At 33.2% G+C, this 15,477-nt stretch overlaps 1 protein-coding gene across 3 annotated transcripts; it reads left to right on the forward strand.

The window, feature by feature from the left end:
• The first annotated feature begins 1,044 nt into the window (after positions 1 to 1,044).
• Positions 1,045 to 15,477, forward strand: LOC132713134 (uridine phosphorylase 1-like). 3 transcript variants are annotated; one of them, XM_060695607.1, is made up of 9 exons: positions 1,045 to 1,153; positions 4,453 to 4,503; positions 6,751 to 6,883; positions 7,881 to 8,036; positions 8,563 to 8,677; positions 9,182 to 9,252; positions 11,366 to 11,504; positions 12,491 to 12,637; positions 14,311 to 15,477. In XM_060695607.1, the coding sequence occupies exons 2-9, from the start codon at positions 4,472 to 4,474 to the stop codon at positions 14,451 to 14,453; spliced, it is 936 nt and encodes a 311-aa protein (XP_060551590.1). In that variant the 5' UTR covers positions 1,045 to 1,153; positions 4,453 to 4,471; the 3' UTR covers positions 14,454 to 15,477. The 3 variants fall into 3 exon arrangements, with proteins under 3 accessions (XP_060551590.1, XP_060551591.1, XP_060551592.1); XM_060695608.1 differs by lacking the exon at positions 1,045 to 1,153 and adding an exon at positions 3,513 to 3,530; XM_060695609.1 differs by lacking the exon at positions 1,045 to 1,153 and adding an exon at positions 4,199 to 4,217.

The raw sequence follows: 15,477 nt of genomic DNA on the forward strand, positions 1-15,477 counted from the left end.
ATGCTGGTCGCAAACGCATTATGTTGGTTTTGTCATGACATGGCTCATTTATATTATTACTCTTTATCAGTGTAATCATTTCGGTTCCTTCCAGCAGTGTAAAGGTGCAGTATTGTTAACAGTGGGTCATATTTACACAATCGCTTTTGATCTCATTCAAAGTTTAAACAAATTCTACCATACAGTTTTCAACTGTAGCATATGCCTTTAAATTTTCATTTGATTTATTTTCTCAAGATGGAAAAAATATATATGCGATAGGTGCATTGAAGAAACATAGAAACGTAATTTGAAATGAGATGTAGTCCATCAATTCAATATGTCATTTCACACTACCTGAAAATGTAACGACTAACCCTATAGGCCAGTCATAATAGAAATTATGGTAAAACTAATTCCTTCACAAATGTTTTCAGGATTAAATAAAAGATAAACATTATCTACATTTTAAGAAAAAAGTCCTCAAAAATCTCCTTGCAGAATCCTGAAAAATCGATCATAAAGATTTAGTAAAAATCGATATTTAAATGTGTCTCTTAAATTACACCATACTTTAATGTTATGCACGTTCGGTGACGTCACGCTTATTATATTTTCGTTGAAAGATCTAAAGTTACTTCAATTCCAGCATTCCTAGTGCAAAGGTGAGTAATTTTAGTCATTTTTATATTCTTCTGTATAAATTTTAGGAAAAAAATATGTCAGTAGATAAATATAATTGACACACAATCAATCGATTATGCAGATGACAAAATGTGTCCTATAATTTCGCGATTTAAATAAAATAAAAACTACATTTTCAGTTAACAATTAACATACTCGTTAATTAAAAGTGAAAGTAAAAATATGTTCATTTAATAATATGGAAAACATTTCTGTTTTCTAATTTTGACCGATATCTAGTCACAATCACTTTCGTATTTCAATATTTTTTCCTGTGAACACTTAAAATAGTCCATATACGTACATAGGAAATGACTATTTATCTAATTTCCTACCATTCAACAATTGAAAACTGTTACAATTACATGTATGTACTTTTACTGTTTACATTCAGGATGTTAAGAACCCAATGCACGTTCTTCACGATTTTCTAGATATTTTTTAGATATTTAAAGTATTATTAAATTAAGGATATACATTCCGGTCTAAGGTAGGTCGTTAGTTTATTCTGCGAAAATGTAGCATAAGCATGATATTATGTCTGTGCGTGTATTATTGTCTGTTTTATTTTAATAATTTATCATCTTATGATCGGACACATAACCGACATTGATTTTGAATTTTCTTTTCTTTTTGGAAGTGTACATGTATTTTAAGAGATTAAAATCGGTTATATTTTTAGACATTTTTACATCATATAAAAAGGACAATGTTAACTGTGAAATATTTGCATGCAGTTACTGTGCAAAACGTGCTTATAGCAAAAAAAGTGTAAGTGACAGATTTAAATTTTCTGGTATTATTGAGGCCCGTCTTGGTTTTTATGAGACATTAAAGTAATTTGTTGGCGACGCCGGTGAGCGGCGTCGTTTTATGAAATGCTTCGGTTTTTTTTTTTTACCGTGGTAGGAGCTGTTATTATTAGAAGTTAATGTCATGCTGTGTTAAATAGTTTTATAATGAGTTTTAAATATCAAGTCAACAATATGTTGTTACATTTTTTTTATTATTAAAATCATATTCATTTCTCGTAGTGTGTCAAGTTTTAATACCGCATGTTTGTAACGTCGATTTTCATTAGATAATCGTGACGTTTATATAGATTCATAAATAAAGCTGCTGTCAATTTATGAAGTATTTCACTTTTTCCCTAAAAAAAGGAAGTTTGTGATACGATAAATTCGTTATTTACAGGTTATATGACCACATATAAATGGTTGTTCGCAATACAACCTCCTCCTAAAGGCTCGAATCATATGTACAAACAACCATTTATAAAAAAGAAATTAAATAAAAAAAAAAGATAAAACAAAAACAAAAATTTTTACCTGTCAAAAATCTTTGTAACTAATACATGTATTATAAACAGTTGATACAAGGTTATATAACCCTTGTCACTATACTGTTTAACTTGTAAAATGTCTTCATTATAATGAAGTTATGTTACACATTTTTGGTTTCTACGAATAATGCTACAGCTATTTCACATACATGTAATATGTATCATGTATAGATGTTTAAACTTACAGAATAAGATTTACAATTTTTGAACGAGCCCTTAAAGTCCTTCAATCGCGTCCATACATACGGGTGTTAAAGGAACCCAACTTAGGTCCAAAAGCCTAAAACACACAATTTGAATTTATTAAATAGATCAGGTGGGGCACTTTAAACGGAAAGATGTGCAAAAGATTATTAAGAAATACATTCAAACTATAAATTGAAAATCGTATAATTGTGCTATTTTTAGCCCGATATGAGTGAAAAGCATTGCAACGCTTTTCATTTTGGGACATTTTGCTTAATAAGAATAGTTATTTTGGAAAAACGGATCAAGCAAACGTTCTTAAATTTTGCACACAAGTTTTTGGTCTCGACATGCATTCAATGGAGCATCCATTTTTTTTGATATTTCAAGTCACGTCGTGTCAATCTTCAGTGGTGTCCCTTTAAACAGTGCCATGAACGTAAATTACACTGATATTTTGTTTAAATAAGTCCTGTGTTTTAGTTGAATAAAAATATTCTCGGTTCACTGGGTCATTTTCTTTTTTAAGGATAAATAAAAAACCGCTGCAAACCAAACTGCAAACGCTGCATGAGGTCAACATATGTAATCATTCTTTGTCGTCACATTTGCTAAACATTAGTCCTGAATTAAGCACAGATCTTATCAAGATTATATAAAGTGCACATGAGCATTTGTGTGCATATGAGATAAAGCTCGGCTCCAGTCACGTGTTGTATCCTTAAGTTTCTATAAATAGGTACGACAATCCGGAACTGCTCGTTATTCCGTTAAGAGGTTTAAAAAATAATAATAATAAAGAGAAAAATAGTTGCCAAAGAACCTGATAAGATTGAAAGCATGACCTGGTTTGATATACTAGCACTGGTGGATATAGCAAATCAAAATAGCTGATGTTGCACTAAATTAAAATTGCATTACTCATGTGATTGTTTTGTTCTTTCATTTCCATTAAGCTTTTCGGTCAATAATATGATACACATCTAATTTGTTAGTTCGGTAATTTTCGCCACCCTTTCGGGTTTTTATTTGATGATACTGAGTCGACCCTCTGATCCCGATCCCGGTCCAACGCCAAAGATACTTAAAGCACAAATATATATAGCCATTTAATTATTTAGATAACACCGGAAAATGGTATACATGTATTGTAAACAATAATCAATTCCAAGGTCGCTTCTATTTTCAAAAAATTAAAAAACATTTAAATGTTTTCAGAAATTCTATTGATTATGGGTCGAGAGTCAACAAATAACTATGATGCATGTCAGTCGGTTCTGAATATATTATAAGTTTAATAGCTTAATTCAATTTGTTAGTTGTAGGAATATCTATTAAAGTAAGTATATATTACAATAAAGCTTGTTCGCGGGTCCCTATGACATTTAGTTCCCATATGAGCCGCACCCTTGAAAAAAAAAACAACAATAACAATAGAAATGAGTGCGCGTGTCACCAAAATCAAAGGTCATTTAATTTCAACTAAAACACACCAATGCTTATTAAATGATAAAAGTACATAAAAAATTATCTAATTTTAGGATATAAGTAGAACAAGTATTTCTTAAATAATAGGTTATTTATATATGCACTTTTGTATGCAAGCCGCTGTAAAATCTCTTTGATAAATTTCCATTATTTATCTGTTTATTTTTATTATTTTATTATTTTATTTCATTATTTTTTTCATTTCCTTAATTTAGTATTTCATTGTTTGTTAATAACATACAACATATCGCGAAAGTTCTCCTTACTTTAAAGTCACTGATATGACTTTGTTCGTTTGTTTATACGTGACGCAATGTTATCAAATTTGAATAACTGTACTGATAACCGACTATTGGCAATTTCGTCTATATCCCTTTCGAACTGTCTAGCGCCCTCTGGCGGTCGATAAAATGTGTTATCTTTGAGAGTCCTTATCTGGATTTATAGGCCAATCTCGAGCGCGTTTGTAAACACAAATGTCCAAATTCTGTCTCAAATTTGGAAAAGGATCAAAATGAACGCAGCCATAACAGCATAAGTAAGCTTTCGCTCCCAACAGTCATTCATAGATAAGAGGCGGTACACGCACGACGAAATACTCTAGCTTTAAAGTCCTTTAGACCTCATTATAATTATATTTCATATATTAAAAAAAATAACAAAACAATATTAGTATATTTTTATATATATTAGAATATCCTTTATTTACTTTTTTTGTAAAAATAGTATCTGTTGAAAGTGGGTTAAATTTGTTTGTTTATTTATTTATTTAGTGAGTGTTTATATTCACGTATGGATGCGTTAAAGGAACAGAATCAAGATGCGTAAGTTAACTTTTTGTTTTAAATTTTCTATTTTGACTTTCGTTTAAAGAAAATAATGATATTAAGCATGTATCTATATTTACTTTTCTACTGATACATAAGTTGCAAGCTGTGCATGACCTTTCGATAAAAAAAGGGTTTCAAGAGTTTTTCGCAGACACTTACTTAAGCAAACGAATCACTTACTTAAGCAAACGAATAGAACGCGCTTGTTAAATTTGCATGTTATTCCTTCTAATATTGAAATCGAAGGTTCAATTTACTACTTCAACGAAAACAAGTCACAATTTCTTAGCACCTGTAAACAAACAATGATTTTCTGGCTCCCATTCGCTTATTTTAAAAAGTCCCTACCGTTCGCTTGTTTTAATCTTGCACGGTTAAAAAATACATTAATATTTATTGCATTTAATCATAGTCGAACACAATCTTACAAAAACGTTTGATTAATAGTTGTCACTATGATCGAGGAGGCGCACATTTTATTTTACGGACTCTAAAACAAAATTATTCATTGATTTCACATTTATGTATCAACATTGTATATATTTATCCATCGTTATTCAAGATCAACTTTATAATAAGGGGGATTTTACACGACATTACTTAACTGAACATAACAAAATACACACTGTAAGAGACTATCCCATCTTTTGCAATGAGTGATCGAGTAAGGCAAGGGTATTATTGTAAAGATAGCTATTTCCGGTTAGACAATATTTATAGCCAATCCCTCATTCGGCATTGATAGTGCAAAACATTGATAAAGAAATCAGGTCTATTTTTGTTACAAATAAAACATTTCAAAATATACATGTCAATTACATATATAACTTAGCCTGGTCTTTACGATAAATACCAACAAGAGTAAGGTGATGGGTACAAGTTATTCTGGACACAATATGCATCGTCACGGACCACGGACGTGACTCGAATATTGCTTACTTTCCCTGAAAATAAGACACTACTGACCTCTTTAACGCAAAACAAGAAACATAACGTAAAATCTTGACCTCGGAAAACGGCATAGTCATCAAATTTTGCTGAAAATTGAATACGAAATTAAACTTAGATTTTTAATTATGGTTACATGTATTTACATTTAAATTATTTCCGTCATTAATTAAAAACCTATTGATTATTATTTTGTTCTCAGACAGCTGTCTATAGCGAGTTCAAAAGACTGAATAAGATTTTTAAACGTGTTATATTATGTTTGCTAGGGCATCCACATCATTTTGAAAATGTGAAAAGTAAAGGAAACGTTATGTACTCCAAAGAAATGTAATTAGCATCGGAACAACTCGGCTATTATTCCGAAGATTGACGGAAAGGGCCGAGAAGTTGCGATAATTAATTTTTACGTAGACATTCACAACACTAACGTATGTTTCGGAGTTAGTTAAAAAAGTCCATTGGTCCATTTAACCTTCAAATATCATCGCTTCGCTTAATATCATCGCTTCGCTTACAGGCGGAAAGGAACAAAGTTTACCCATAGACTCTTGCTCACGTTGGGGTTGGGGCGGGGCATAATCTGATCCCCGAGCGTCTGTGAGTTTACCAAATCAGTACAAGAATACCCTGAACCATTTACGGCCTTTATTGATAGTACGTAACCAGGTCAAGGTTGTATGTCTGATTATAAATCAAAATATTGTATGATACGCTGTACACAAACTAGAGAAAGTACTTTTATTAATAGAGTAGTCAAGTAGTTTAACATCCTTTAACATCCTTTACATGAAGACTTGGTTGTAAATTGGTTTTAACATTAAGGACCATCATGCCCCAGAAATGCATGAATTTTTTTTATTAAATGCTTTGTATGTTTGATGTCCTGTTTAAAGTTCTAAAAGGTTAAATTACTGATTGGCCAATTATCTGCCTATGTTGGCTTTTGGCAGATGGAACATTTACAGTGATTCAGTTATTTGTTTGAAAGTCAAAATATATTACTTTGTTTACAATTTACCACTTTCATGACAAATAATTTCACAATCAGCGCTATTTCTTTCAATTGATAACCATCTAACATGCTCTCAAACCCTTATTTTAACGTTCAAACTTATGTTTGACCTTTATAAACAGTCCCTTCTTACAGCTAGAAAAACGCTGAATAACTTAACACTTTCAGCGTGATTAAAACAGGAAACAGTAATTTTATTCCTTTTCGTCTAATGTCAGTATAGTGTTATTCGTTTTCATGTATCTGTTTACATGTTTTACAAATTGTATATTTTACAGTAAGCTCATCACGGGTAACAGAGAGGTAAGACTGAACAACGAGAATCTCAAACGACTAACAGAGGATCATCTGTATCATATTGCCCTTAGCAACGTTCAACATGATCTCAGGCAACTGTTCGGCGATGTCAAGGTATTAGACAATGCCAAGAGAATAGGGCGACTTCGATCCCCTACCGTGTTATCCCTAGTAAAACTAAACGTTCGCCGAACTTTCTTCCAGTTTGGTTTGACTAAAGTTACGTCCGTTTTCCGCGGCCATTCTTCTGGTTTAAAAATGGCGCCATACAACACGTAAACGGAAGTACATCCGATTCCGGACATGCGCAATACATCTTTCATAACCAGATCGAAGTCGCTCTTAGATTAAGATGGTTTTTAACTTTTAATTTTTTACTAAGACTACAATCATGCTTACTTTGTAGTACACTTGTACTGATTAATTTACAAAGCGAACACAATAATAGATTAAAAGTCACAAACCATGGTGTTTGTCCCATATATTCTAGGTTTTTGTAATCGTAATTGCTGATTCGTTGTATGCAGAAAAAGGAGTTAACTAATTCACGTACATGAAGTTATTCTAAATATATTGATACAAAATGTATATAAAATGCAAATTATTCTATAACAGTCTTTAACACCCATACGATGCTTTTGAATTGTTCAACATGACCGTCCAATATACTAGTATATCCTTTATTGGACGCTTTAGTACCCCCTACTGTGAACTACTTTAAGCCATGAACAACTAAAGTATCTGAATAATAGAAGCTTCTTTCGAAAACGTTTATTAGAATATCTTATCAAGTCAAATTTTCGTTTCCTCTCTCTGGTTTGGATATAGATGTAGACCAAGTAGACTATTAAACTGTTCAGTACAATGTAAGATATATCTGAACCCGTAAACCGCTTGAAAAAAGCATTTTGGATCGCAGAATATTTTTTCTCTCAATCTGTATTATCATGCTTTATTGAGTGATTGCCCAAATTGATAAAATCTGTGACAGGCTTGTTATAGAAAATAATGTGGATTGAACCAGTCTGTTAACAAGGTGGTTATTTTCCATATTATAGAATATTACTGATAAACTGCCAATTTAATATCTATTTTATGATTTGATTTTCAGTTCGTATGTTTTGGGGGTCAGTCATCGCGTATGGAAAAATTCGCCAGTTTTATTTCAAAAGAGCTTGGTCTAGAAGATAACGGACCGCCGAAGAATTACGCAGGGAACACTGATCGCTATGCCGTATACAAGGCCGGGCCTGTACTATCTGTTAGCGTAAGTCACGTGATTTTCGATAATATACTGGTATAAGTCTTGTGAAAATCTTACCTTGAAAGTTTTATCTTGGACTTAACAAATAGTTTGAATAGGTCTTTGTAAATAAACGCTTTAGGAATAATTTGCTGATTTTTGTTTACAATGGTGATAGTAAATGATTCATTTCCTGTTTTAGACGATAAATCGGTCTTTTAACTTGAAACACAAATCATTTTGAAATGAAATTCTTAAACGAAAGAGAAAGAAAAATACTCCGATAAGTCATTATTATTATTTTTTTATGAAACTTAAAATATGGATAGATGACAGTATGGAGATTATAAACATCATTTTAATCTTTAGTATAGGGAGTATAATGAGAGCTGTCCTACTCATCAAGCGTCGGCGACCTCGTCAAGATCATTTTAGATTTCTTTTTATTATCATTTTGTCCTAGTTTTCCTGATGACCTTTACATCAATTTGATCATCATTCTACTAGGTCCACTCTATTTATGATGTAATTTGCTTGTTTTTGTTTTCAGCATGGAATAGGTATTCCATCACTGTCAATCATATTCCAAGAAATAGTGAAACTCGTTTACTATGCCGGCTGTCGCGATGTTACATTTTTCAGAATAGGAACAAGTGGCGGTCTAGGTAAAACTGATATATGATTACATATATTTCATATAACTTTGCATTCAATTATAACATTATTATAAGTCAAGCACATAACTTACTCTAGAAGATTTGTAATTTTCACATAGTTATTTTGTATTGAAATACTATAAAAATGAACGTGACAAGGAAGAGAAAATATTGGCTATACGGCTTATTTATGTACAAATACATTTGGTTTTAAGTACGCTGATGTTCGAGTGGCTTTCCGGAGAGATTTCGATGTTTTGAATGAACATTGCTGAAAGTTAAAAATAAAGATACCTTCATGTGTGGTCAGTTGTTTCACCTGCAAATGAAGGAGGAAGATCTCAGATGCCCCACCGGCACGAACGGATACCTGAATATAGAACCACCGCCGTTCTGTAAGCTAACTGGATAGCTTCCTCACGTCAAAGAATGGCAGGATTCGAACCCATCGCGATGAGGGGCAAGGGTATAATATTGTAACAACTCATGTGTTATATCGCCATTATGTTTTAGGTTTAGAGCCCGGTACAGTTGTAGTCAGTGAACGAGTTGTGAACGGTGCATTAGAACCTTCGTACAAAATGGTAAATATCTTTTAAACTATAGTTCGTATTGTCAATAGTTGAGACTTCTGTGCGTAGGCGTTGTAACTGTATAGCTTATTTTTTTTTTATAAATTAAGGAAATTGTCCTGCGGAATGCTCTTAATACTAAGTTAAATAAAGTTTTGACGAACATTTAGCTATTTCGTTCTCCTAGGTGATTATTGTTTATAGTGTTTAATTAGTTCCGACATAAGGTGATGAAATGATAGAAAGACAGAAAAAAAAATGAAAATTAGAATAGCGATTTATGAAATGCTTTGAAAATAACTTTCTATGTGATTAATAAAACTTGAATTTAATATTCTACTTTTTGGCGCCAAAGATAATAAATCTTCGGATACAAAGTGATCCAAAATTTTTTTTATCCCCCGCCGAAAAGGCGGCGGGGGATATAGTAATAGTCTCCGTCCGTCCGACCTTCCGTCCTTCCGTCCGTCCGTCCTTCCGTCCGACATTTTTGTCCGGAGCATATCTCTAAATGTATTTGAGTTATCAACTTGAAACTTCATAGGTGGATAGACCTCATTGAGGAGGAGTGCAGTGCACAATAATGATAACTCTACCCTGCATAATTTTTTAGTTATTGCCCTTTGTTATTTTTCAAAATTGATTTTTGTCCAGAGCATAACTCAAAAAGCCTATGAGATATCAACATGAAACTTCATAGGTGCATAGATCTCACTCAGGACGTGTGCAGTGCACAAGAATGATAACTCTACCTTTCATAATTTTTTAGTTATTGCCCTTTGTTATTTTTCATACTTAATTTTTCACCTGAGTGGAGCATAACTCAAAAAGTGTTTGAGATATCAACATGAAATGTCATAGGTGGATAGATCTTATTGAGGAGGAATGCTGTGCGCAAGAATGATAACTCTTCCCTATACAATTTTTGAGTTATTGCCCTTTGTTCTTTTTCATGCTATTTTGTCCTGAGCTTATCTCAAAAAGTATTTGAGGTATCAACTTGAAACTTCATAGCTGGCTGGATCTCATTGAGGAGGAGTGCAGTGCACAAGAATGATAACTCTACCCTGCATAATTTTTTAGTTATTGCCCTTTGTTATTTTTCAAAATTGATTTTTGTCCAGAGCATAACTCAAAAGCCTTTGAGATATCAACATGAAACTTCATAGGTCCATATATCTCACTCAGGAGGTGTGCAGTGCACAAGAATGATAACTCTACCTTTTATAATTTTTGAGTTATTGCCCTTTGTTATTTTTCATACCTAATTTTTCACCCGAGTGGAGCATAACTCAAAAGTGTTTGAGATGTCAACATGAAATGTCATAGGTGGATAGATATTATTTAGGAGGAATGCTGTGCACAAGAATGATAACTCTTCCCTATACAATTTTTGAGTTATTCCTCTTTGTTCTTTTTCATAATATTTTGTCCGGAGCTTATCTCAAAAAGTATGTGAGGTATCAACTTGAAACTTCATAGCAGGATGGATCTCATTGAGCACAAGAACGATAACTCTACCCTGCATAATTGTTTAGTTATTGCCCTTTGTTATTTTTCAAAATTAATTTTTGTCCAGAGCATAACTCAAAAGGCCTTTGAGATATCATTATGAAACTTCATAGGTGCATAGATCTAACTCAGGAGGTTTGCAGTGCACAAGAATGATAACTCTACCTTTTTATAATTTTTGAGTTATTGCCCTTTGTTATTTTTCAAACTTAATTTTTCAATTCAATTTTTTTCTTAAAAGTATTTGAGGTATCAACTTGAAACTTCATAGGTGGATAGATTTTACTGAGGAGGGATGCAGCACACAAGAATGATAACCTACCCTGCATTATTTTTCAGTAATTGCCCTTTGTTATTTTCAGCCATCAGTATTTACATAGGTTTCAAATCTGTAATCACTATAGCCATCAGTTTTCATTACCAAATAACCTTAAAATGGAGTTATTCTGCTCTACTACATATACATTCTTCCAATGAGCAAACACATTTGGCGGGGGATGGCCATGTTGACATGGCTCTTGTTATCCTTGTGGACCAAACCTGGAAAGTCTTATAACATCAAATGATTTGTCAAGTCAAATGACACAATTTAAATCAGCGATGTTATTTTTAGGTTGTTCTTGGAAAGACTATAGATAGACCTGCCGTGGTTGACACGACACTAGTAGAAGATCTTGCTAATTGTAGTCTTAATTCAGATAACTTCAAAACTGTGAAAGGAACTACTTTATGTGCGGACGATTTCTATGAAGGTATGTAAAATAATTAAACATTCAATCAATTTTCACAGAGTCATAATTTTGTATGAAAACTATTGCGAACCTAGATTACTAGTTTAAAATATGATTATATCAAAGCTTGATTGTTAAAAAAGCTTGTACCTTTTCTGAATCATATGGTGGCTGATTTGTGCCATGTCGTATGTTTGTTCCGCGGGGCGCCGACGAAAACAAGAAAATACGACAAAGTAAACTGTTTGTCGTGCTTTTGCCCCTTGGGGCGCAAATGCGAAAACACGATAATACGACAAAGTCAACAAGGTGTCCTTCTTTCGCTCCGCGGGTCGCAAAGGCGAAAACACTCACCTCTTTGTCGTTCTTTCGCTTCACGGGGCGCAAGGCGAAAACACGATTACACGAAAAAGTGTTGAATGTCGTATTATCGTGTTTTCGCCTTGCGCCCCGCGGAACGAAATTACGACATGTCACGAATCGAATCAGCCTTTGTAGAACCACCCTCAATTCATTTTCTCGGAACTAAGCAAAACTGGTGTCATTCGTGGAATTAAATAGATGAATATATTATACTTTCCAAAGGTTACTCGCTAGAAGAAATCATATCTTCCTCGTGACTTTTAAACACGCATTTACTTAATAATACTCTTTTACAGACTGTTACTCAAAACAGAATATAAAATCAAACTTGGCAGCACATTACAAAGATGATTTTGGTCCCAGTAAGTCTAGAACCAATTTAAGATATTCATCGTGGTAAGATGTACTGGATTAATTGGTCCGGTTTTTTGTTTCATGAAGTATACATGGGCAAGTAAAGGAGTTCAATTAATTATTTAGCTGAGCAGCCTACAGTATAGAACAGTCTTTGCTGGACTTCACGTTTCGGTATTTTGGATGGTGGTCTGTACATACAGTTATATGTTTTTATCCGCTACTGACTTGGAAATGATTATATATTACCGTGACCGTGCAAATTGTGATTTTTTTTATTTTATATAAAGGTCAAGGTCGAGTAGACGGAGCATTCTGTGAACACGAGGACGGGGAGAAATTTTCTTGGTTACGAAAACTTAAAGACAATGGTGTTACAAACATGGAAATGGAATCTCTGGGCTTTATTGCTATGTGTCATAGAGCAAACATCAAAGGTATACCGTCATTTTTAGTGTTTCTGCTTGTGTCTTTTGAAATGAGCCGCGTCATGACAAAACCAACGTAATGCGTTTGCGACCAGCATGGATCCAGACCAGCCTGCGCGTCCGCGCAGTCTGATCAGGATCCATACTGTTCGCTTACAAACCCTATTACAAGTAGAGAAACTGATAGCGAACAGCATGGATCCTGATCAGACTGAGCGGATGCGCAGGCTGGTCTGGATCCATACTGGTCGCAAACCAACTATGTTGGTTTTGTCATGACGCGGCTCAAATATACCATCGTATTGTATACTGTCATGCCTGCAAAGCTGAAAATATAAACATAAAAGACATGAAAACCTGTGATGAAATGTTGCTGGTGTCTGTTAAATAACTTATTTGCATACCTCTAAATTTAAAGTTATATGGACATTTAATAAAAAATAAAAGGGTTGATATACATTGATTTTAATTTTTTTTTGTAGTATTTACCAGGGACTTATGATCAATCTTTCATATGCTGTTAAGTTAGCTTGCAAACAGTCCGTATTTCTACTTAGGTGCCTGTTCGTGCCTGAAATCATGCACTGAGGGACACCAGTAAAGCTGGAAAGTCGCCAAATGACAAAGCTGGTGCGATATAGAACATAGCACCGCCTCCCAACCTGCCACCTCACCTTAAAAAGTCTAAATAAATAAATCAAGAATTTTTACAGCTTATTGTGATAACATATCCAGAATGAAGTTTAAAACATTTAACCTTAATACACAGACCAAGTTGGTATTTTTCTTAATATATCAATATAGTTAATTTATATTCTTACCGACAGATGACTTGCAGATTTATTTGCATATATATTTTCGATATATACATGCACACAATTTGATAAATAGTTTTATTTTAATGTTAAATCATTTTCTATTTATAAATTGTAAGTAAAGATTGGTTACAAACAAAGCCAGGCTATCCTCATATGATAGAAACGAAGTTGTTTTTAGGTCTACTTTGTATATCATTTCACGATTTTAGCTCGACTATTCGAAGAATATGGAGAGCTGTTGTACTCACCCGGGCGCCGGGTGTGACGTCCCAAGTTAGTTAAGATTTTTATCCGTACTTGTAAGTGGTTATGTCCAAGACCACTGAAGGAAATGCCTTAAAACTTGACACATTTATTTGAAAAGCATAATAAGAGGTCACCGTCAAAGGTCTAAAACTCTAACATTGATTTTGACAGAATTATGACCCTTTTTGAAGTTAGAAATTTCAACGTTATCCAGGCTTTTGTTTTAAGCACTGAGAGTAGTCGAGCACGCTGTCCTACCGACAACTCTTGTTATATTGAGATGCTTTTACCAATATCATTGAGGGGCATTCAGACCCCTTTCGATCGAAGTGCCTTTGTGTATCTCAAAATGGTCATATGGGCCGATGTTTTAAGCTTTACGGAAAAATATTCGTTGTATCTTTGTGTAATTGGGTGGACTGGTTAACATTGTACATTTACATTTTGACCTTCATTATGTGTACACCTGGAACAATTTACATGTCGTTATAATTTATATAATCATATAATCATTTTTGAGTAAAATGGCGGGAAAAGAATTTCTGCTCACCTTATAACTATAAAAATGGCGGGAAAAAATTCTGCCCACCTTATAACCAACTAATGATAACATTACAGGTGCAGTATGTTGTGTGACGTTATTGGATCGCTTTGAAGGAGATGGGCTCACAACCAACCGGCAGTTACTAAGTGAATGGCAGACTTTTCCTCAAATAATTGTCTCCAGATACATCCAACAAAAGCTGAACGAGAGCAGCTAGATTTGTTTGAAGATTAGAAACGTTCCGAATCTCTATTATTGTGTGCCTAAACTGAATCAGATGATCCGTCCATACCGGACCAAAATTACGAATTTGCAGATTTTTTTTAACCCGCTTAGATTTTAAAGTAACAATGTTGGTGTATTTTTTCGACGGGTTTTGTTGTTAAGATATATATAATGACGTTAACTGCTATTGAAAAATTAGGTAAATTGTAACATTATAAAAATAGCTTCTACACAAAATTTACAAATGATGCAATTCTAAAACTGAAATTTCTTTTATGTATGTTAATGAACCAATATAAAGACTGATTTTTTAGGAAAAATATGCTTATATGACTTGAGCATGAGCATATTATTATATAAAAAATTTTGTGTTGATCATTTTTAATCAGAAAAGTGACATTTTTGTTTCACGAAAAAGCAAGTTTATTGGAACATCTTGGCTATTATTCATAATAACCTCGGACTTAATAAATACGGATTGAAAATAGTTATACCACGTGGTTTTAGATGTAGATTAGATCGAAATACCGTATCTTACTATTGTGTTCAAGGTTCTTATCCGAAGATTGACGGAAAGGGCCGAGAAATTGCGATTGAAAGCAAGTTTTCCATGATAATAAACATAATTGAAAGTTCATAACAAAGTCGTGGTATTCAGCGCACGAAAATAAAACACATTCGGAAGCAAATCAGCCAAAACAATTGTCATATTGCCTTTCATTTGAGCTAGCACCATACAAAATTAATTTAACAATTTTAAATACTTTTAGGCTGTACTTTAAACATAGTCTTCGGCCTTATTCTTATCACATATGCATTGCTTTGATTTTGTTAGTTGTTTGCGAAAAGTTTTAGTAAAATCTTTGATTTTTGGTTTTCTTTCCGGGATTTGGTGGAAAATCTTATGTTTTATGTATTGTTTGTTAGTCGTAATATTTTTTTCGTTTAAGACAATGTATACCATTGAATGTACATGTATGTTAATAACTTTGATATAAAACTATTTATAACCATAC

This window comes from Ruditapes philippinarum, unplaced genomic scaffold (assembly GCF_026571515.1).
Source record: "Ruditapes philippinarum isolate M1 unplaced genomic scaffold, ASM2657151v2 ctg16135_1_1_1_1, whole genome shotgun sequence".
In the NCBI taxonomy this organism is placed as follows: Eukaryota; Metazoa; Mollusca; class Bivalvia; order Venerida; family Veneridae; genus Ruditapes; species Ruditapes philippinarum.